General features: G+C 42.2%; 1 protein-coding gene across 1 annotated transcript in view; it reads left to right on the top strand.

Annotated features, from left to right (window-relative positions):
- Positions 1-24,882, top strand: part of CATSPER4 (cation channel sperm associated 4) — a 38,403-nt gene that overhangs the window by 7,029 nt on the left and 6,492 nt on the right. Inside the window, exons 6-14 of the mRNA XM_058195920.1 lie at positions 2,728-2,848; positions 3,860-3,993; positions 5,250-5,442; positions 5,526-5,740; positions 9,052-9,214; positions 9,810-9,884; positions 11,862-11,900; positions 19,949-20,002; positions 20,102-20,127. Of these exons, the coding sequence (XP_058051903.1) occupies positions 2,728-2,848; positions 3,860-3,993; positions 5,250-5,442; positions 5,526-5,740; positions 9,052-9,214; positions 9,810-9,884; positions 11,862-11,900; positions 19,949-20,002; positions 20,102-20,127 (1,020 nt within the window). The remainder of the gene's footprint in view (positions 1-2,727; positions 2,849-3,859; positions 3,994-5,249; positions 5,443-5,525; positions 5,741-9,051; positions 9,215-9,809; positions 9,885-11,861; positions 11,901-19,948; positions 20,003-20,101; positions 20,128-24,882) is intronic.

Here is a 24,882-nt window from a genome sequence, read left to right as displayed (position 1 = left end):
GCGTGGGCATGCGCGCACCCCCCCTGCCCCCCCGCCTCCTGGCACGTGATGGCAAAAAGGTTAGCCATCACTGGTCTCGATTCTAGAAGCTAAACTTTGTCAAGAAGCTACAAACTCCTGCAAATGTTTTTTTTTTAAATAATTTTTATTAAACAGTTTTTTAAAAAAAGAAATATTAACACTTTCTTCTTTTCAAGAGTTTTGCGTCGGTGATCAATACATACATTTTCTTTTGCTTATCCTAATGTATCTTTTATACATATATTTCTAATATATCATATATATATCACTATAATATATTATATTATTCTGATTATTTTATACACGTGTACCCAATTTCCTTTCCACAATTTTGTTCCCCTTTTCCTCCAACCATTTATACCATCTCTCCCAGACTAGGTAATATTCTGTTTCCTCTTTTTCTTCTATCTCCTTCATAAGCTTATCCATTTCTGCACATTTCATGAATTTTTCTAAATTACATTGTCTTCTGATGGTATATTGTTATTTTTCCAGTTCTGTGCGTAAACTATTCGTGCTGCTTTAACTATGTGAATAATTAAATATTGTATTTCTTTTTCATATGACCCTGCAAATGTTTTAATACAACAGGTAAATAATAAACAAGGGCTAATTGCCACTCTTCTATGCTGAGTGTGACAAGATTGGGACACGAGATTAAAAGTACCACATAGTTCCACTAGATCAGGGTTCTGCAAACTTGGCTCTTTTAAGACTTGTGGACTTCAACTCCCAGAGTTCCTCAGCCAGCTTTGCTTGGCTTGGAGTTGAAGTCCACAAGTCTTAAAAAGAGCCAAGTTTGCAGAACCCTGCACTAGATGGACCAACAATCTGATCTAAGATAGTTTTCCTGTTCCAAAACATTTACAGGTAGTCCTCGATTTACAATAGTTCACTTAGTGACCGTTCAAAGTTACAACGGCACTGAAAAAAATGACTTAGGACCATTTTTCACAGTTATGACCTTTGCAGCATCCCCATGATCATGTGATCAAAATTCAGATGCTTGGCCACTGCTTCATAATTATGACCATTGTTGTGTCCCAAGGTCATGTGATCACCTTTTGCCACCTTCTGACAAGCAAAGACCATGGGCAAGCCAAATTCACTTAACAACCGGATTACTAATTTATCAACTGCAGTGATTCACTTAACACCTGCGTCAAGAAAGGTCGTACAATGGGGCAACTCACTTAAGTGTCTCACTTAATAACAGAAATTTGGGGGGTCAGTTGTGGCAGTGAGTCAAGAACTCCTTATAATTAAGATTTTGTCAACTTCCAGTTCCTGCTGTACAGTATAATACAGTATGTGAGAGTGCGAATTTCAGTGAAGGGTCTATTGCAGGGGTCTCCAACCTTGGCAACTTTAAGACTTGTGGACTTCAGCTTCCAGAGTAAAACTAGTTGAGGAATTCTGGGAGTTGAAGTCATAACATAACATAACATAACATAACATAACATAACATAACATAACATAACATAACATAACATAACATAACATAACATAACATAACATAACATAACATAACATAACATAACATAACATAACATAACATAACATAACATAACATAACATAACATAACATAAAACATAACATAACATAACATAACATAACATAACATAACATAACATAACATAACAACAGAGTTGGAAGGGACCTTGGAGGTCTTCTAGTCCAACCCCCTGCCCAGGCAGGAAACCCTACACCATCTCAGACAAATGGCTATCCAACATTTTCTTAAAAATTTCCAGTGTTGGAGCATTCACAACTTCTGCAGGCAAGTTGTTCCACTTATTGATTGTTCTAACTGTCAGGAAATTTCTCCTTAGTTCTAAGTTGCTTCTCTCCTTGATTAGTTTCCACCCATTGCTTCTTGTCCTGCCTTCAGGTGCTTTGGAGAATAGCTTGACTCCCTCTTCTTTGTGGCAGCCCCTGAGATATTGGAACACTGCTATCATGTCTCCCCTAGTCCTTCTTTTCATTCATTCATTCATTCATTCATTCATTCATTCATTCATTCATTCATTTATTATTTCAACTTTTATACCGCCCTTCTCCTGAAGGACTCAGGGCGGTTTACAGCCAAGTAAAAACAATAATACAAAAGTTAAGAACAATTTTAAAAAACTAATTTTAAATTGGCCGAGATATATAAAAAGTTGCTAAAACCCATTAAAAACTAATTAAAACTATTAAAAACTATTAGGCTAGTCCTGCTCGATGAAATAAAAGTCTTCAGCTCACGCCGGAAGGCTTGGAAGTCAGAGAGTTGGCGCAATGTTGGAGGTAGTTCATTCCAGAGGGCTGGGGCCCCCACAGAGAAGGCCCTCCCCCTGGGGGTCGCCAGCCGACATTGTCTGAGACTAGACATACCCAGTTCCTGCAAGTCCACAAGTCTTAAAGTTGCCAAGGTTGGAGACCCCTGGTCTATTGGGCAGCCCAGATTAGATGAAATATTAATGCCACATTTTCTCTTAAACTAGCGCCTGTGTTTCCCTAATGTTGACCTGGTAACCTGTTTGAATTTGGTGGTTGGCTTCTGAAATACGGTCGTTGGTTGTGCTTGCTGTAACAATGGGAGTTGAAATCCAGAATATCCAGAGGGCATTGGATTGGGAAAGAATGACTTAAGGCAAGACATTCCTTGGAGTTATCAACTTTATATAAATGTACATTGACACCATTTCCATTTTTCTTTCCAGAGTCATGAGGCTGATACAGGTGTGTAGCTTGGTTAGTGGTTTGGCCCGGATGATACAGGTGATCCTGCAGTCCATTCCTGACATGGCAAATATCATGATCCTACTTTTTGCCATCATGCTGGTAAGATGCCTTCCTCAGATCTCCTCTCCGCACCCTACGTTAAATTCTTTTGTCTGGAAATGAACTGATAATGAAAAGAAGGACTAGGGGTGGCATGATAGCAATGTTTTAATATCTAAGGGGTTGCCTTAAAGAAGAAGGAGTCAACCTATTCTTGAAAGTACCTGAAGGCAGGACAAGAAGCAATGGATGGAAACTAATCAAGGAGAGAAGCAATTTAGAGCTAAGGAGAAATTTCCTGACAGTTAGAACAATTAATCAGTGGAACAACTTGTCTCCGGAAGTTGTGGATGCTCCAACACTGGAAGTTTTTAAAAAGAGATTAGACCAGTGGTGAAATGTAAAATTTGTTACTACAGGTTCTGTGGGCGTGGCTTGGGGGGTAATGTGACTGGGTGGGTGTGGCCAACTTTTTTTTTAACTTTTAAAAGCATTTTTTTACAACCTCTTCAACTGAAGAGGTTTTAAAAAATGCTTTTAAAAGCCTCTGACGATCCCAGCTGAGCCTTGCGATCATCAGAGGATTTTTTTTTTACTTTTAAAAGCATTTTTTCGGCCGAAAAAATTTTTGCTACCGATTCTCCAAACCACCTACTGCCATCGCTACTAGATCGGGCGATCTGGTCCGAACCGGGAGCATTTCACCCCTGGATTAGACATATTTTTTCTGAAATGGTATAGGGTTTCCTACCTGAGCAGGGGTTGTATTAGAAGATCTCAAAGGTCCCTTCCAACTCTGTTATTTTCTGTTATTATTCTGAACTAAGATCTTATCGATTCCATTTCCTTCAGCTTCATGGGTTGGTTTCTTTATTTCCCCATGTTTTTTATTTTATTTAAATGATCAGAAAAAGATAGTTTTGAATTCTCCGTGCAGGAACATTTGACTTCTCTGTGTCAAACTTGGAGATGTCACCAGAACTCTGAGGGCCTAAATTTTCAAATTCAAGAGGGAAACTGTGTCCCAGAAAATGGATATTTTTGCACCATTCTCACTGTGTATATTTGCAGGTCTTCTCTGTGTTTGGAGTGACTCTCTTTGGCACCCTTGTTCCAAAGCATTTTGGGAACCTGGGAACGGCTCTGTATTCTCTTTTCATCTGCATCACCCAGGATGGATGGATTAATATTTATAATGACTTTGAGTGAGTAAAACATTTTTCTACATCTATCTATCTATCTATCTATCTATCTATCTATCTATCTATCTATCTATCTATCTATCTATCTATCTCTCTCTCTCTCTCTCTCTCTCTCTCTCTCTCTCTCTCTGTATCTATCTATCTATCTATCTATATCTATCTATCTATCTATCTATCTATCTATATCTATCTATCTATCTCTATCTATCTATCTATCTATCTATCTATCTATCTATCTCTATCTATCTATCTCTATCTCTCTATCTCTATCTCTCTATCTCTATCTATCTATCTCTATCTATCTCTGTCTATCTATCTATCTATCTATCTATCTATCTTCTATCTTCCTTCTCATCCTTCCTTCCTTCCTTCCTTCCTTCCTTCCTTCTTTCTTTCCTTCTTTCTTTCTTTCTTTCTTTCTTTCTTTCTTTCTTTCTTTCTATCTATCATGATCGTGATCATCATCATCATCATATTTTCACACATTAGAGGTGGTCCTCATTCTTATGCATGTAATTGATCTGGTCATAAATTGTTGCAGTCATAAGTCAAGGCATGTGTGATAGGTTTTGATTTTATGACACTTTTTGTGGAGGTCATTAATGACACAATGGGGGCTCTGTAACTATATATTCCTACTTAGACAACCTCCTACAGGTTGGAGAAATGAATTACAAAATAGATCTTGGTCCCAACTCGGAACACTTGTGTCGAAAGATCAAATGAAACAGAAGCATTTGTTGAAATCATCACTTCAGATATCAATGCTAACCAGATGAACACAAGGATAAAGTGGCTAAGTGAAAGTGAAGTTAACCATGACTCAAGTAGCCCTTGAAACTGCCCCACAGGACTCAGTGTTCATATCTGGCTTAGCACTTCCTTACCTAAGATTATATTGAGCCACAATTGGTATGTGAAATAAATTCTCACACAGCTACTTCCACAGCTCTTTAATCCATCTTTTTCTGGATCACATGACTACACTTTGCAGCTGCTGCGCAGTCCTTGGAAAAGTTAAACTGGATTTAGAACATAGAATAATAGGGTTGGAAGGGACTTTAGAGGCCTTCTAGTCCAACTCCTTGCTTAAGCAGAAGACTAAACTAGGGATGTCACTCAAGGCTCGCAGTCCTGTTCTGGCTTGCATGGTGCTTAAATCTGGCCTGCAGGGTTGCCTTGGAAACAGCGAAGGATCGGCCTGCAGTGCCTCTGCCAAATGGCTCCTTTAATGTCTGCATCTCTTCTTTCCTTGGCAGAACTGAAGGCCTGGCCTTGGAGATAGGTGGGGCCCTCTACTTCTTTATCTTCATCACCTTTGGGGCCTTCATCTTTGCGAATCTGCTGGTGGCTGTGGTGACGACCAACTTGGAGCAATCGATGACTGCGTATCAAGAGAAGCAGCAGTTGAAAACTAATTTCCCTTCCCTTGGAGGCTTCGCCGGATTTGAAGTGAGCTTGTAACGTCAAACCTCGACGCTTATGATATTTGAGTGAGTTGAGAGGGCTGCCTAATCATATGGATTTTTGAGCAGGATGGCACCGATGATGACTTCCCCGCATCCCAGTCAGAAGCGGTGCATATAAAGGAAGTAATGCAGGCAACACCCATGGTCCACCACCAGGAATTGCTCAGCCTTGGCAATTTGGGCGGCTTGAATGAGACGACTTGTGAAGATCTCTGCCTCGTCCTGGAAGCGATCCACGAGAACTTAAAGGAGTATCAGATGATCAGGGATGAACTGGACAAGTAAGTCCTACCGTTCCTCGGCTTTTTTTCACCTTGGAACAGAGGCTATTCTAGTATAGCTGGTTAGCAAGTTACCTACGGCTTAATCATACCACAATTTGATTGCTACATCAAGATCTGGGTGGAATCATGACCTGTGAATGCAGTAATTATATTTAGTTAATCACAGCACGGAGTTTAGTTTATATATTAATCCAGATTTTATATTTAATTTTATTTACTATTTTTACCATTAGCCCTCATTAGCCTCATTTCTGGGCAGGAAATTGGGATATGAATTGGAAAAAAAACAGTAATAATCACTTCCAAATATATATAATTGTACTAGGCACTTAATGTCCTTTTCTATCTAAAATTCCTTCCTTCCTTCCTTCCTTCCTTCCTTCCTTCCTTCCTTCCTTCCTTCCTTCCTTCCTTCCTTCCTTCCTTCCTTCCTTCCTTCCTTCCTTCCTTCCTTCATTGTTGCCTAGTACATGAAAGGAAGGAATGGCAGAAAAATAAGTGTAGGATGATAACCCATATTTCACTAAACTAGATTTAACATTGGTTTTTAATCCTTAAATTTTGCATTTTAGTTCCCTTGAATGTTCAGAACAAATACAGGTAATAGTGTAATATTACCGGAGAAGAAGCTATGCAAGATTAGGTTAACCCTTAATGCCTTTTTGGTGATGTTGTTACAGTGGGCTTTGGCACTTAGATCATTTGATATGAGTACTCCAAGGTCCTTCACAGAGTGAGGATCATCTACAAGATCATGTCCACTCAGCTTGTATTTTGTGTTCTGATTCCTTTTGCCAATGTGTAAGACAGAGCATTTGTTGGTTGAGATTTGGAGTTGCCAATTTTTTGACCATTCTGACACAAAGTCAAGGACTTTTTGAAGGGTAGCAGCATTGTTGGTGGTGTTAAATAGTTTTATATCATCAGCGAAGAGAACGCAGTTACTTATAATCACAAAGGTCATTTATGGTATGAAGAGTGTTGGTCCTAGAATGCTACCTTGGGGGACTCTGCTATTAACAGGTGCAGGATTTGATAGGGCGCTCCCTATTTTGATCACTTGTTGTCTTGTTTGACAGGAACACGGTTATCCAATTACGGAGGGGTCCGGAGATGCCATAGGATTTTAGTTTTAGAAGTAGTTTGTCATGTACCACTGAATCAAAGCAGGGGTGAAATGCAGCAGGTTCTGACAGGTTCTGGAGAACTGGTATGAAAATTTTGAGCAGTTTAGAGAACTGGTAGCAGAAATTTTGAGTAGTTTGGAGAACCGGCAAATACCACCTCTGGCTGGCATCAGAGTGGGGAGGGAATGGGGATTTTGCAGTTCCCTTCCCCTGCCATACCCACCAAGCCACACCCACCAAGCCACACCAAGCCCACCAAGCCATGCCCACAGAACCAGTAGTAAAAAAATTTGGATTTCACCACTGAATCAAAGGTTTTACAGAAGTCTATGTAAATGGCATCTATTGCTTTGCCCTGATCAAGATTTGTAGTCCAAATGTTTTTGCAGTGAAGAAGTTGTAAATTACAGGATAATTTTTTTCTGAAACCAAATTGTTTATTAGAGAGTAGGTTGTTTGTTTCTAGGTGGAGGGTAATGGATTGGTTGATGATTGATTCCATGACTTTGCAGGTGACATAGCATAAAGAGATTGGTCTGTAATTTTTGACTAGGCTGGGGTCTCCCTTTTTGACAGGACCCACAATGTGCCTCCTGTGCCAGCATGAGTGGGAATAAATCTTCTCTTATGTAGTGGGTGGAGGAAGAGGAATCCCAGGGAAGTTCAACAAGCACCTGAGCTTTCTCCAAAGAGAACAGGACCATGGCCAGCTCCCTATGTGTATATTCTGCTGAGCAAGCTTGCTGCGTTCTTCTTGCCATGAACTCTGGTGTTCTGACCTAGGCTTCCTGAGTCAGTAAAACACACGAGTAGTCCCAAAAACCTCTTTTATTTCAACTGCTGTGAATTCAGTTCATTCACAGATGAGTCCCAAATAGTTGTAAAAAGTCCTTTGGGATATGTCCTTTAGGATAATCACCCACCTTTATCTCCCTTGACACGCTGCCAAAGACAAAACCACATGGAATCCAGAATCAAACAGAGCTTCAGACTTTAAACTGAACAGAATTAACAACATTGCTTCCTGCAAAGGCCCACATGCCTTTGCTCCTCTTTTAAGTCTTATGGGAGGGGCCAATCATCTCCAAGTCTTACTCCCGAGTTGTCCCTTTTGTTTTAACTGTTCCTGCCTTCTGGCAGCTCTGCGCATGTGCACACTGGGAACAGGCTCCCTCTGTTCCTCTGCCTCACTGAGGTCCAACTCTGAAGGCTGTGGAGGCAGCACGTTCCTCCCAGATGGTCCTTTCTCTACCTCTGATGCAGAGCCCTCGTCCAAGCCTTCCCCAGACTCCAGGACTGGCCCATGTTCCTCCCCAACCTCCTCACCGTCCGACTCTGTTACCAGCTCCGGAGACCGCTGGCAGACCACAACATCCAGTTAACTGAGCAAGAGTCATTCTGGTTAAGATTCACTTCTGTCAACCAAGTTCTATCTATTTTGTAGACCCCTTCACATTATAAGGAGGACACGCTCTGTCACACCCACTGTTGAGTCCAACTGACATGAGAGTTGTTCCTTGTAACGGAAATGGAACTGAGATGTTAATTAGATGGTCGTAGGAAATGAGTCATAGGAGAGGAATAAGATTGTCTATACCAGGGGTGTCAAACTTGATTTCATTGAGGGCTACATCAGGGTTGTGTTTAACCTCGGAGGGCCGGAGTAGGCGTGGCCAGGATGGGCATGGCCAGCTTGACGTCACTTCTGTTGGGGGCACCTGTGGTGGCCCAAGGGCTCTGCCAGAGAAAACTAACTCCCGAGCTCCATTTTCAGCTGCGACGGCCTCCTGCAACCCAGCAAAAATGGAGCTCGGGGTGGCCACCTGCAGCCCACCCAAGCTCCATTTTAGGTTGTGATGGTTTCCTGCAACCCTCCACCCGCAGCTCTCCTGAGCTCTGTTTTCACTGGCAGAGGCACCGCGGGCTAGTCCTTTGTTGTTTCTTCGCGGGCCTAATCTAAACATCCTGCAGGCCAGTTCCGGCCCGCGGGCTTTGAGTTTGACACCACTGGTCTATACTCTAGCCCAATGGTAGTCAACCTGGTCCCTACTGCCCACTAGTGGGCGTTCCAGCTTTCATGGTGGTCAAAGCCCTGGTCAGGGTTCATATTACTTGGTGCCAATGTAATTCATGGAAATCATCCCCAGGTTTACTTGATTTTTGGACTTTTGATCTCCACAGCATAGTCCAGGAGGTGAGGTCCCTCAAATTCAACGTCGATCACGAGCAGGAGATCGTTCTACGAAACATCCGTGGGGCAAACATTTCAGAAACGATGATTGCCAACCACACCATTTTTGCAAAGACTGGCGATGTTCTCTCAACTCTGATAAACCTGGAGAAGGTATGGTTTCAACCCTGGGTCTTGAATGACGATGTTGTGGGGGGAGCAAGTACAGGTCATCCTCGACTCAATTGAGCCCAAAATTTCTTGTTGTCAACTGAGACATTAAGTGACTTTTTGACCCGTTTTACGACTGTTCTTGCCACAGTTGTCACAGTGACTCACTGCAGTTGATAAGCGAGTAACCCGGTTCTTGAGTGAATCTGGCTTCTCCACTGGCTTTGACGGTCAGAAGGTCGCAAAAGGCGATCGTGTGATTTTGGGACACCGGCAACCGTCATAAATATGAGGCAATTGCCAAGCGTCTGAATCATGATCACCTGACCATGGGGAATGCTGCAAAGGTCGTAACTGTGAAAAACGGTCATAAATCACTTTTTTTCCCCCAGTGACTTTGAACGGTCGCTAAGTGAACTGCTCTTAGTCGAGGACCACCTGTATACCACCTGTTGTTTCTAGGAGCTCAATATGCTGTGTGAACACAACCACTGTGGTTTCAGAATAAAATGCAATTATACTTTTCATGTATGCATCACTCGCATCCTCCTGGATTCCTTGCTCATCTTTTTCTTTCTTGGGTGTCTTTCTTGGACAGTCACACTTAATTGATAGAGAGTACCAGAAAGGAGAAGTAAAATCAGCAGCCATGAGAGCCTTACGACTAGCCACAGTGAGTAGAAGAGTGGGCTTGAGTGCCCTGGGGTCACTTCACATTGACACAGGCTAAATTGTGTACTAGGCCAGGGGTCACCAAATTTTCGGACCTCAGGGACCACTAAATTCATAATTTTAAATCCCATGGACTACTTATATAATCTGCCTAATGACCATATGTGGATAGGTGGTCATGTGACTGGGTGGGCATGGCCAACTCGATGTCACTCATGTCAAGGGGCGCCTTGCCAAGCCTCTGCTCGCTACTCCTCCCCTGCCTGCCCGGGCTCCTTAGGGCCCCAACAGGAAGCAGTTGCTGGAGCTAAGCCGCCACCATGAGAAAGAGTTGGCAGAACAGCTGGCTCAGTTCAAATTGGATCTGACCAAGAAGGAAGCTCAGCAGAAGCACCTCACTGAGGACTACGAGCATAGGCTTTCCAAGTTTAGTTAGTTTTAGTTTTATTAGATTTTTATACCGCCCTTCTCCCGAAGGACTCAGGGCGGTGTACAGCCAAATGATAAAACCACACAATATACACATTAAAACAAAACTTAAAACAAGCATATGCATTAATGGCCAAAATTTAAAAACAATCAATTTAAAACCCTAAAATTGATAAATAACCCCAATTAAAATGAAATAAAATTTTTAAGCCAGTCCCGCTTGAATGAATAGATGCGTTTTCAGCTCACGGCGAAAGGTCCGAAGATCAGGCAATTGTCGTAAACCAGGGGGAAGTTCGTTCCAAAGAGTAGGAGCTCCTACCCAAGCAGAGGGAAGACCTGCGGGAGTGCAAGGCGAGATACCAGCGCCTGGAGGCTCAGCAGGCTGATATGGTCAGCTAGTTCCAGGCCATGATGCAGTCCCAATGGAACAAGTCCCTCCGGCTCTTTGCCACCAGTGGCGCTTCCCTCCAGCCTTCACCCAAAGCCCCACACCAGGAGGCTGAAGCAGACCCCAAGTGGGAATTCCCCCCCCCAACCTGCACAAGAAGACTCCGAAGGGGGACACTGTCTGCAGCAACACAAACATTCATTGCATGTATCTGGTCCGTAGTTTGAGGACCCCTGATTTAGTGCAATATAAAAAATGCAAATACTTTTTCTGCGGATGACCAGATTTTTCTCGCGAACCACCAGTTGGTGACCCCTGCTCTAGAAAGAATGCAGAGAAGAGCAACAAACATGATTAGGGGACTGAAGGCTAAAACAGATAAAGAATGATTGCTAGAACTGGGTATGTCACAAATTGACTTCCGTGGACCTTACTTCATACTTAAGTGGTCAGTAGAGAGAGGGTCAAGCTATTCTCCAAAGCACCTGAGGGCAGGACAAGAAGCAATAGGTGGAAACTAATCAAGGAGAAAAGCAACTTAGGACTAAGGAGAAATTTCTTGACAGTTGGAACAATTGATCAGTGGAACAACTGGCCTCCAGAAGTTGTGGGTGCTCCAACACTGGAGGTTTTAAAGAAGAGCTTGGACAACCATTTGTCTGAAGTGGTGTAGGGTATCCTGCTTAATCAGGGGGTTGGACTAGAAGACCTCCAAGGTCCCTTCCAACTCTGTTATTCTACTATGAAGTTCATATGTTGGCTTTTACAGGATGCCTGTGGCAAGGCCCACAAAGGGTGAGGAAATAATTCAAAATGAATAACACACTTGTAGGGTTTTTTTTGGGGGGGATGAGGGGGAATATTCCCCCCCTCTTTTTAAAACTATATTGAATGCAATGCAGCGCTTGTGTTACAGATGTAGTATTTTCTGCCTGAAAATGGTGGGAATGATGAACGACTATGGTCAGAAGGAGCTTTTGTGGGTTGCAAAAGGAGATGGGACTCTTGAGACTCTGTACATGCCTAGTGAGCATAAGGTCTCATCCAGGTCCTGTTCATGAAGCTGTACCTGGAGAGCATTAGAACTGAAAGGGGAAAGGATAATACATTCACATTAAGTCCTCATATCTTGTGTTCTCTGGTTTTCCTGCCTTGCAGCTGGATGAATCTGAAACATCAGGCCGCCGACAAACTTTGGTAAGAATATTGGACTGACTTTTGGGCTATTTCTGCTTTTCTCCTATTGGTCAGCAAAAAGCCCAATAAAACATAGTGACAAGACGGATTAGAAACTGTCCATTTTTCTACATCTGAAGGCAGACAATGGATAAATGTCGGGCGCGAAAGAATGAAGATTCAATGAATCTGATTTATTGCTTTAAGGCCTATGTTCAAGAATCTTCTCAACTAACAGTCAGCATTTGGTTAGAGTTAGGTAAGGGGGGGTTGAGCTTCGTTTGTTTGTGGCTACATAGGGATTCTAGGCTAAGCCCTCTTTTCCATCCCTCCCCCAGGTTTTGCCATTCCTTCTCCCCCAAAAAATGAATGGATGTTTGGTTGGTTGCTGCTGCTATTTTTGACTGAATTTTAGACTTAGTTAAGTCACTTGGAGTCACAACATACAAATGTGAGACATGTACTTTTTAAAATGAAAGGAGGGAGGGAGGGAGGGAGGGAGGGATGGACTAGAGCTGAGGTGGCGCAGTGGTTAGAGTGCAATACTGCAGGCTACTTCAGCTGACTGCTAGCTGCAGTTCAGTAGATCGAATCTCACCAGCTCAAGGTTGACTCAGCCTTCCACCCTTCCAAGGTTGGATTGTTGGGGGCAATAGGCTGACTCTGTAAACCGCTTAGAGAGGGCTGTAAAAGCACTACAGTATATAAGTCTAAGTGCTATAGCTATTGCTATGGATGGATGGATCGAAGGAGGATTTTAGAAAGTGTGCATGTAAACCTAGGAAAGAGAGGAAATAGGAAGTAGTATCCAAGCCCTGGATTAAAGCCAGCCCTTCTAGAAAAGTCTCATTTGTACCATTCTTCTTTGCCACTCGTCAACTTCCTTTTCACTGTTTCTTCCTTTAGCCAGCAAGATTCGACAAACAACTGAAGAGCTTGGTAAGAGTTTCATGGGGTGGCTCTTCTTTCAGTCATTGTGGGGGAGAACTGTACCATGCTTAGATTCAGAGGAAATAATATAGTCTCCCAAAATAGATGTTCCATGCATGTTCATGTTGGCGCAAGGATTTTTCAACTTGTTGAGTTTCCTTGACTCCAACTTGAGAACACTGAGTGTTGCTTTCATGGTGTGGAGACAATAACTTGGTCCTTAACACCAATAAGACCAAGGAGCTCATAGTGGACTATAGAAGGAACAGATCAGACATCCAGCCCTTGCTTATCAATGGAGACCGAGTGGAGCAAGTGGCCAGTTTTAAGTTTCTGGGTGTTATCATAAAAGAGGAGCTGACCTGAGGCGCTCACATTGCAGCACTGGTCAAAAGGGCCCAGCAGAGATTATACTATCTGAAATTTCTCAGGAAACAGCAACTGAATGAAAAACTGCTGGTGACCTTCTACCGCTGCAACATAGAGAGTGTTTTAACTTATTGCACTTGTGTATGATTTGCCAACTGCACAGTGGCAGATAGGACAGCACTCCAGAGGGTCAATGTCATTGCCCAGAGGATCATTGGTTGTCCTCTCCCCCCTTTGGAAGAGCTTTATAGCTCCCGCTGCCTTAAGAAAGTTCAAAACATTCTTAAAGATCCATCTCATCCTGGGCACCCTTTTTTTGAACTATTACCATCTGGACAAATAGGCTGAAAAGCAGCTTCTATCCCAGGGCAGTAACCATATTGAATTCTATGGTATAGGGCAATATCGGGTTTTCAATTTCAATTATATAGAATGTAAAAGGATTTATGTTTGTGTTTTATTTTTATAGTTATAATGTACACTGAAGACGGCATTTAATTTCATTGTACCATGACAAGTAAAGTAAACTAAACTAATTGGTTCTGGGAAGTGTCATGAATACCAAAAACAATTTCGTATTCATTCGGTATTCAAATGATTTGTACCAAAACAAATTTTTCCCATAAGGCATAATGTATTGAGTGACAAGGCAGTTGCCTCTGTCAAGTTTTAGCTTATGTGTCGAGTACCAAATGAAGAATGAGTAGTGGGACAACATTTTGGTGTCAAAACGCAGTATCAAATTTGATGAGTTTCAAAGCAGTTGGGTACCAAGGTACCACTGTATACAGTGGACAGAGAAGGAGGAGCAAAGGAGAAAATTTCTACTTTGCGTCTGCCATCCCAAGCCGGTATGTTCTTAGATGTGTTGGATGATAAGTCCCAACTTCCTTAGTTCTATGGATATGGATAAAAGGGCCTCTGTGGCTCAGACTGGTAAAGACAGTCTGTTATTAACACAGCTGCCTGCAATTACTGCAGGTTCTAGTCCCACCAGGCCCAAGGTTGACTCAGCCTTCCATCCCTTTATAAGGTAGGTAAAATGAGGACCCAGATTGTTGGGGGCAATAAGTTGACTTTGTATATAAATATACAAATAGGATGAAGACTATTGCTAACATAGTGTAAGCCGCCCTGAGTCTTCGGAGAAGGGCGGGATATAAATGCAAATTTTAAAAAAATGGTGGTATGGAGGATATGGGTAATGGAGTTCTACAATATGGAGGATGCTTTCTTGATAACGACATAACCATAGACACTTGGATTTGAACATCCTTTTCTCTTTTTCTCTCCTCTTTCTACTCTTAATATCTGAATTTATAGAGCGCACTTAACTCAGTTTGAAACTTGCTTTATTGGTCCGCACAGTGCGTTAACACACTAAAAATGTACCCAAGATTAAAACTTAAGTATAGCAAGTTGGCCACTACACAAATTTTAACACAGCTATGCAGGTAGTCCTCAACGTACGACCCACAATTGGGACCAGAATTTTTTTTTTTTTATTGAAAAAGTTTAAAAAAAACAAAAACATTTCCCCCCCTTTTTTTCCCCCTCCCTCCCAGAAAACCCCCTTCCCCCCTCCCTTCCCCCCCCCGGCTTCCCGGGTCAATCACAAGGTATTGTTATACATAAACCAAACATAGAATAAAATTTTCCCTTCCAATCCAATTGACCTCATCCAAAGCTTTTCATCTCCCAACCCCCTCCCCATTACATAAAATAACTTCCTAATTATTCAAAGGCAATCTGATATTTCTTAATCTGAAATCTGTTTTGTAGATAATCAATCCATTTTTTCCATTCAATTAAATATCTTTCCTGCGTATTGTCTTTTAAAAAAGCTGAGATTTTAGCCATCTCAGCCAAATTAATGACTTTCAGTATCCATTCTTCTATTGTAGGTATCTCTTCTTTCTTCCAGTATTGTCCAATCAACAGTCTTGCTGCTGTTATTAAATTCAGAATCAGTTTAGACTCAATCCCTGTACAATCCGTTATAATTCCCAAAAGGAAAAATTGTGGCAGGAACTTTATCTTCTTCTTCAGTACATTTTGAATAATCCACCAAATTCTTATCCAAAAGGCCGGGACCAGAATTTATATTGCTAAGCAACAGGGTCATTAAGTGAGTTGTCCCTTATTTTATGACCTACCTTTGGCGCAAGCTAATAATAGCCGTTGTTACATGAATTATGCGGTTGTTAAGATGAACTCAGCTTCCCCATGGACTTCATTTGTCCCAAGCCAACTGGGAAGGTTGCAAATGGCATTCACACAACCCTGGGACATTTGAACTGCTGGTTGCCAAGTGGGCCAAATTTTCATCAGGTGGCCGTGGGGATTCTGCGATGTTTCTAAGGGTGAGGACCAGCTGGAATAGCACTTTTGTCAATGCTAGCGTAACTTTGAATGGCTGCTAAATGAATGTTTGTATGTCGAGGACTACCTGTGGTTCTATTGCGATGTTTGATCTTTTTTCTTTGTTTTGTAGCAATCAGGAAGCCAACCAGAAAAGTTTCAGATTCGTCGAATAACTTTGGTAAGGAGATAATAGCAATATATCTGGGCGTATATATGTCCATCCGTAGGTACTGTGCATATCCACACACATACAAAATCTTTATTGTTCAATCTTTATAAGTTGTGTCCAACTCTTCATGACCTCATGGGCCATAGCACACCAGGTCCCCTTTTGTCCTCTACTGTCTGCCGGAGTTTGCTCGAATCCACGTTTGTTGCATCGATGATGCTATCTTAACCATCTCATCCTCTGCCATCCCCTTCTTCTTTTGCCTTCAATCTTTCCCAACATCAGGATCTTTTCCAGTGAATTCTCTCTTCTCATTTGGTGGCCAGAATATTTGAGGTTCTGTATCTGTCCTTCTGTTGTGACCCAGGCCCATGTAGGTAGTAGTAAGCTCAGTCAGTTTAAAAACAAACAAACTTTATTAGAACAGCTGAGAATTAACTCATTCTCAGCGTAGTCCAAACTAAATCAAAACAAATTCTTCCTAACACAATTCTTCAGCCTTATCACCAACCTTGGTCTAATTAGGCAAACTGCCAAAGGCTTTTCTTGGCAAAAGTTCAAAAGCAGAAGACACCGACAAAAATAAATACAGCAAGACAAGGCTATCAACGTTGTTTTCCGGCAAAGAGCCCAAACACTGTTGCTGGTCTTTTAAGCCTTATGGGAGGGGCCACTCATCTCTTGGCCCTACTCCTGAGTCATCCTCTTTGTTTTAGCTGCTCTTGCCTTCTGGCAGCTCTTCTCATGTGTGCATTAGGAACAGGCTCCTTCTATTCCTCTGCCCCACTACTGTCAGCTTCTGGAGGCTCTGAAGTCCACACATTACTCCCAGATGGCCCTGGCTCCCACCTCTGCCTCTGATGCAGAGCCCTCATCCGGGCCTTCCCCAGCCTCCAGGACTGGCTCATGTTCTTCCTCAGCCTCATCACCGTCCGACTCGGTTGCCAGCTCCGCAGGCTGCTGGCGGACCACAACATCTTCCAAATAACAGTCATGATTGATTTCCTTTAGCATTGACTGGTTTGATCTCCTTGCAGTCCCAGGGACTCTCCAAGAGTCTTCTCCAATGCCACAATTTGAAAGCAACAACGCTTTGGCACTCAGCAAAAGGCAGAGGAGAGGAGAGCAGTGGAAATCCATGAGCTGATCCATGGGAAGGAAGAGCCACCACTGCTAACGAAGCCCCACCCTAGCCCTGGGGACAAAAGGCAGGGGGTGGAGACAAATAGATGTGGCAGACAACTATTCATCTTCCAGCCAGATGGACTTGTCAGCCTAAGAGAGAAATTTTTTGCCTGGGATGCTGGCGCTCCTAATAAAGGAATTTTTGAGTTCACTTCCGAGGGAACATATGAAGAACGGTTGCAGGAACTGGGTATGTCTAGTTTAATGAAAAGAAGGACTAGGGGAGACATGATAGCAGTGTTCCAATATCTCAGGGGTTGCCACAAAGAAGAGGGAGTCGGGCTGTTCTCCAAAGCACCTGAGGGTAGAACAAGAAGCAATGGGTGGAAACTGATCAAAGAAAGAAGCAACTTAGAACTAAGGAGAAATTTCCTGACAGTTAGAACAATTAATAAGTGGAACGCCTGCAGAAGTTGTGAATGCTCCAACACTGGAAATTTTTAAGAAAATGTTGGATAACCATCTGACTGAGATGGTGTAGGGTTCCTGCCTGGGCAGGGGGTTGGACTAGAAGGCCTCCAAGGTCCCTTCCAACTCTGTTGTTATGTTATGTTATGTTATGTTTGTCATGTTTCTATTACTTTTTAGGTGTTTTATTACTAAACTGTTCTGACCCAGAACAGTTTAGTAATAAAACACCTAAAAAGTAATAGAAACATTTGCAGCAACCAAGCTCAGAGAAAACCAAGGACCCATCTCCAATTATTGGTCATAATCGCAGTTCTCTCTTCCACACCTGAGGTAGTGAAAGCGTTGACAAAGAGAAACTGTAACATGATTAGAGTGCGACAGGTATTCTCCGACAACTCAGTTTCCCTACTCACTATTTTCCCTCATCTTTCTCTCTGCTAGCCTGGAGGAATTACTCACAGAGATACCACCCTGCAGTCAGACTTGGTAAGATTGTATGAGAGAACTAAAGAGGAGTGTTGTTGTTTTTTTTAAAAAATGGGGACTCATTTTTTTCTGTAAACATTGCAGAACATACCATTAGCAAAAGCCCTTAGACTTATATACCGCTTCACAATGCTTTACAGCCCTCTCTAAGCGGTTTATAAAGTCAGCCTATTGCCCCCCAACAATGTGGGTCCTCATTTTACCCACCTCGGAAGGATGGAAGGCTGAGTCAACCTTGTACCGGGACTGTATCAGGATCAAACCTCTAGCAGTCGGCAGAATTAGCCTGCAATACTGCATTCTAACCACTGCGCTATCGCAGCGTTTACATCCTCTGACATTAGGAGGTAGTCATCAGACACGGGGGCCACCTTTGTGGCTGTGTGGAAGCAGGGGTTTGTGGGTGATTTTTGCCATTTTACAAGTAATCCCTAAAACCAAGGCATATCCATATTCATGTTTAAAACTGAGCCGTTAAATTTCAGCACTGCCATCTCTAGGTTGTCTTGAAGGCTCTGGGAGATGGGTGGATTTAAGATTCACCTGTAGGCTACAAGCTGCCCATACTTCTTTCAGACGTCTTCTTCCAATGGTCTACGGCAGGAGTTGTCAAACTCGATTTCATTGAGGGCCACATCATGGTTGTGTTTGACCTTGGGGGGGGCATGGTGGGTGTGGCTATGATGGGTATGGCCAGCTTGACGTCACATGTGTCGGGGGGCAGCCTGTGGTGGACCGAGTGCTCTACCAGTGAAAATAGGCTCCTGAGCTCCGTTTTCGGCTGCGACAGCTTCCTGCAACCTTAGAGGGTTGCAGGAAGCTGTCGCAGCTGAAAACGGAGCTCAGGAGCCTATTTTCGCTAGCAGAGGCACCGCTGGCCAGTCCTTTGCTGTTTCCATGGCAGCCCTGCCAGCCAGATCTAAGCACTCTGTGGGCAATATCTGGTCCTTGGACCTTGAGTTTGACATTCCTGGTGTATGGAGCTTCTCAATAATCCAGATCATAGTTGTCTGAAAGGTGCTTTTTTTCTTCTCTCAAAAGGCAACTAGACTGGGGTTTTTTTTTAATTGAGAAATATGAGGAAGATGTTTCCCTTCTTATCCAAGAAGCTTCATCAGTTATAATTGGATGGTGGGGGGTGGGGGGAAATGGAAGGATAGATACTGACAGGATAGTCAGGGGGGTGATAGAAGGATTGTACTTCCTTGCAATCATCTGGTCATTAGCAGTCTGGGGAACTGTGGGAATTGGAAGTGCACAAGTCTTAAAAAGTCCCCAAGATTGGATACCCCTGATTGTCCTCCAGGTCAGAACCATCACCTGATTTGTATTGTCTTCTTTTGTCTGTCCTTCTTTAGACTGAAACAGATTCTGGAATAAACAATGGAACGAGCGCGGTGAGTCACTACACCTGGATTGGGCTTTGTGTGTTCTGACCTAGGCTTCCCAAAAGCATGAAGCAGACTCCTTGTCCTGACAAAAACCCCTTTTTATTAAGTTACTGAGAATTCCTCTAGTTCACCTTCAGCAAAATCTTTCAAGGGAGAATTTACAGTCACAGACCTTATCTGGCTTGGAGAGCTGCCAGGCCGATATCTTTAAAACTTGGCAAGGAGTCTCTGAGAGTCACAACCAATTAAGCGAACTTAATTGTCTCCTGCAAACTCCACTCCCCTTTCGCTCGTCTTTTATTCCCTCTGGGAGGAGCCATTTATTGTCCACCTGTGGCTTTACTCCTGAGTCGACCCTTGTTCTTTAGCTGTTCCCTTCATCTGGCAACTCTGCGCATGGGCACACTGGGAACAGGCTCCAGCTGTTCTTCTGCCCCGCTGATGTCTGACTCCGAAGGCAGCTGATAACTGGCAGACGGCCCTGGCCCCCTCTCTGCCTCTGATGCAGAACCTTTGTTCGAGCCTTCCCCAGACTCCAGGACTGGCCCATGTTCCTCCCCAACCTCCTCACTGTCTGAATCTGCTGCCAGTGGGCCACAACACTTTGTGCCTAAAGTAGGCCTAGAACTCACAGTCCCCCCCGCCCCTACTGTTTCTAGCCTGACCACTAACCACTATAGCAAACTGGCTCTCTGTAGGAAATATATTGATTTTATTCCAAGTCAGAATTGGCCACAAATTTCTGTTCTTTCTTCACTCTCTAGCCTCCTCCCTCTAGAGATTCTACAGATCAAATCCAGAAGTATCCAGGCAGCACGGTAAGATGTTAGAAGGGTACCGCAAACATAGTTGATGCTACCTAAAATCCTATTTCCCACTAACGTTGTACTTTCTGATTCCCGCCCCGCCCCCTCCAGTCTGGAAGTAGTGAAGACAAGAAACGGTAAGTCTCCGGACATTTATATAAAATGTAATGTCATTCAAAGTCAGAGTGGTCAAATGATTTGTCTTTTCTGTTTTTCCCTCTCTTCTCGCTCCCCACCAGCTAAGAAGCAATCCAGACCAGAAGCACTGAGTGACCCAGGTAAAGCTTTAAAACACAGCTGGAGAAATCAGCACTGAACATCCCTGCAGGGCTGACAATGAAGGATGCTGGGAATTGTAGTACAGCGACATTTTGAAGGCTCAGAGACCGTTTGCTCTAGGCCAGGGGTGTCAAACTCAAGGCCCGCAGGTCAGATCTGGCCCTGGGGGTACTTAGATCTTGCCCGCGGGGCCACCCTGGAAACAGCAAAGGACCAGTCCGTGGTGCTTTAGCTTTCTCTTACCTGAATGTATGTGTGTGTATACATACACACATATACACACACATACACTACACACACACACAAAGATCCTAGCCATTATACTGACTTCTGTACAATAGCCATGTTTGCCTGGAAACAGCAAAGGACCAGTCCGTGGTGCTTTAGCTTTCTCTTACCTGAATGTATGTGTGTGTATACATACACACATATACACACACATACACTACACACACACACAAAGATCCTAGGCATTGTACTAACTTCTGTACAATAGCCATGTTCAGGTAGGACATGACTGTGTTTGCATGACATACCAATGATGGGATTGATCCAACCTTCCCATTTTCATAGTCACAGTCAAGCATGAAGCCCAAGCTCATCAAAGGCCTAAATTTGCATAATATGCAAAACCACTCACCAAAGTTAACTCTTAACAAATTGCAAGGTGTTCTACAGATGCAGTTCAAGGTCTCTATTGACCTGCTTTAGGCAAACCATGGAAATCAGCTGCTACAGAGGCAGACCAACAACTCTAGCTTGAACAATGGTCTGATTTTCCAGAATCTTTACTCGTGCTATTGGGCATAATCATGTTCAGTTTCCAAATTCCCTGCAAATGGAAAATAATATTAATATTTTATCTAAACAGAATAGGATCACCTAATAGCTTGTTAAAGATCACCTAATAGCTTGTTAAAAGGTAAAGGTTCCCCTCGCACATATGTGCTAGTCGTTCCCAGCTCTAGGGGGCAGTGCTCATCTCCGTTTCAAAGCCGAAGAGCCAGCGCTGTCTGAAGACGTCTCCGTGGTCATGTGGCCGGCATGACTCAAAGCCAAAGGCACAGGGAACGCTGTTACCTTCCCACCAAAGGTGGCCCCTATTTTTCTACTTGCATTTTTTACGTGCTTTCAAACTGCTAGGTTGGCAAAAGCTGGGACAAGTAACGGGAGCTCACCCCGTTACGCAGCAGCACTAGGGATTCGAACCGCTGAGCTGCCGACCTTTCGCTCGACAAGCTCAGCGCCTTAGCCACTGAGCCACCACATCCCTTGTATCTAGTTAAATCTAAGATTCATCCATGATTGAGGATTGCTCAAAAAATTATCTTTAGTTTTTTGAGAAATTTCTCTTCCATAGATAGTTAGATTCTCTTCCACCTAACTGAACAAGAGCTTCTAGAAAAAAACATGTGGGAATTTCTTTGCCTGCCAGTACTTTTTTTTATATACATTTTTTTAAATTTTCTTTTAAAACAAGACACAAACATGAAAACATTTCCAATCCCAATATTGTGTATCGGCGGGGTGGTTACAAATCTCTTGTGCCTTCACAATTTACAAATATCCTTAATTTATCTAAATTTATATCGTCACCCTCTTGTATCCAGAACTTTAAATTAACCAATGGCTATAACCTTTATTTTTCTCATTCCATATGCATATCCGCTGGTGAACATTTTATCTGGTAACATCATTAATTCTATCGTTCTACACCATTCATATTAATATTTCAGTTAATAGTATTTTTTCTCCAATCTTTACTAATATCTCTTCCCTTCTAGCCATTGATAAAATATATCCCATATCTTATAGTATTGCTTTTCTTCCTGTTCTCTTATTTCAAATGTCAATTTACTCATTTCAGCACATTCCATTATTTTCCTAATTATTTCGTTTTGCAAAGGTATTTTCTCACTTTTACAATTTTTGGCAACTTTGCCTGCCAGTATTGATATTAGCATGGAACTGGCAGGGCCAATTCAGGCTCAGCTTATTGAAGTCTATGTGTCAGAAACCAAGAAATGGAAACAACAAATAGCTTTGTTCTGTTATAATTTAGACATTGACTTAAAAGCTTAAAAGCTTTATACTTAGTTGTGTACATTGGTGTGTCTGCGTACAGTATGTGCCTGTAGATACAGGCAGTCCTTGCCTTACAACAGTTTGTTTAATGACCATTCAAAGTTTCAGTGGTGCTGAGAAAAGTGACTTATGACTATTTTTCACACTTATGACCATTGTTGCATCCCCCTGGTCACACGATCAAACTTCAGATGCTTGGCAAAGGATTCATATTTATGACGGTTGCAGTATCCTGGGGTCACTTAATCCCCTTTTGCAATCTTCTGATGAGCAAAGTCAATGGGGAAGCCAGATTCACTTAACAACCGGGTTGCTAATTTATCCACTGCAGTGATTCACTTAACAACTGGGGCAAGAAAGGTTGCAAAATGGGGCAAGACTCACTTGTAACAACTGTTATCACTTAGCAACAGAAATTGGGGGCTCCATTGCGGTCCTTAGTCAGCACATCACTAAAGTTCCCAACAACCAAGATATCTTTGCAAATATGATCAAAGTCCTAACAATTTTATTTGTCCATATGTGAAGCCTGGTTAATTTTAATCTTGGCTGGGTTTATGACTTATGTTAACACAGGATTTCCAGCGAAGTTCATGATTCATGATGTTATGCAAACATCAACACAGTAAGTCAACAGCTAGATTTCCTAGTATGATTTGATTATTTGTACCCTATCATTAAGTGTTGTACTTTTTGATTCGGGATGAATGTATCTTTTGTTTTTATGTACACTGAGAGCCTATGCATCAAAGACAAATTCCTTGTGTGTCCAATCACACCTGGCCAATAAAGAATTCTATTCTATTAAGAATATTGTTCAAATAAGGTTGATTTTCTTTCTTAAAATCATCAATTTGGGAGAGGTTCCCAAGTCACATCCTGGTTCATGGGCATCAACTTACATGTAAGTTATTGAAGGCATTTTTTCAATGATCTCATCTGAAATTTTCACTCCTCTTTAATTAGGTGGCATCTAGACCTAGTGCAACCAGCTTAACTGACTTTAAAATAGGATTACTCAAAAATGGGTATCTCGTTTAGTTGGAGCTTTCCTGGAGAACTCAAATCATGGCGACTTGATATTAGGAAATATATTTCTGTAGCTATTTACAAGTGAGGTCATTTAGATTATTTCATTGAATGAAATTAGATTATTAAATGTATTAGTCTGTGGATCCGTTTAAGATTATATAAACTTCTCAACGAATGTAATTTATTTCTTATTACCTACAGCGTCCTGGAAAAACTGGAGTTCGAGAAGAGATACATCTTTAACGAAGATCTTGATTTATTGTATTATTTCAGGTTCATTGAATTGCTTTGGTCTGATTTATCTGAACTAACTTGCAAATGGCCTTAACAGCTAAAGATATATTTATTATAAAAACAGAATTAAACAAATTGAAATTACGTAACTTCTAATCTAATCTATTATTTAATAAAGACAGTAGCAGCAGCATTCTAAAAACAAAGGCTAAACCTAAGTAGATGCTTATAAATTATTGATTAAAAAAAAACACCCAATAGACAATCTTCAAAGGCATCAAAGACAATATTTAGTCGGGTACTGAAAAAATGGGGGAACCAAGAAAGGGGACAGATTAACCTCTTTTGAGAGAGCTCATGGAAGACCAATAAATGGTAGGTGCACTGGAAATCTGAATATACATGGAGTAATTATGGGATTCCATAGCTGAAGCATTTCATTGGCTGGAAACTATCTTTGGCTTTGGTGTGATGTGCCAGATAGCGGGAGAACAGGACAAAAGTGAAAGTTCCATTTACTTGTCACTGTGTGAGTCCAAATCAGTGTTTCTCAATGCTGGCAACTTTTAAGATAAGTAGACTTCAACTCCCAGAAGTCCCCAGCCACTTCTTGCATCATTTTGGGGACCAGGGAGAGGAGTCAAATTTGGATAATGTCTGAAGGATTGGTGCATTCTGGCTGGGGAATTCTGGGAGTTGAAGTCCTCCTATCTTCAAGTGGCCAAGGTTGGGTTGATTTGGATAACTTTTATGTGTTGTTTTTTTTAAATTGTTCCCCCCCCCACTTTTTTTTTGTCCTCTTACTTCACCTTTCTGAGGCAATTGGGATTAAGGTAGAAAGAACCTGAAGAAAAGAAGCTAACACGAGAGGTGGATTTGGATGATAAAGGTGTATTTTTTTCCCCATTTTTTTCCTCCTTTGCTGGTTTTTTAGGTTTTCCCCCACGCTATCCTCCTCTTGTGGTGGATTTATATTTGGATTACAGATAGACCAGGCATCACAACAACTTAAAACTTTTTAATTTTTCCCTGATTATGCTTTTAATGATTTTCCCTTTCTCTCACTTTAAAATGGCAATTTGGTGACGGCTTTTGGCAGTCATGGGAAGCGATGGCCAAGCTCTGTGGAGGCCATATGTGACGGGGATCTTAGGTTACACTCCTCTGAGTTCAAACCAGCACTTTAGCTCGGTTAACACATGCGTTGAGCTAGGTCTTTCATATCTGGGTTACTTAGTCTCAGGACAACACTCCATTCTCTT

The sequence above is a fragment of the Ahaetulla prasina genome, chromosome 10 (genome assembly GCF_028640845.1).
Source record: "Ahaetulla prasina isolate Xishuangbanna chromosome 10, ASM2864084v1, whole genome shotgun sequence".
Classification (NCBI taxonomy): domain Eukaryota; kingdom Metazoa; phylum Chordata; class Lepidosauria; order Squamata; family Colubridae; genus Ahaetulla; species Ahaetulla prasina.
The sequence above is the reverse complement of the archived record's forward strand: the minus strand, read 5'-3'. Positions and strand labels throughout refer to the sequence as shown.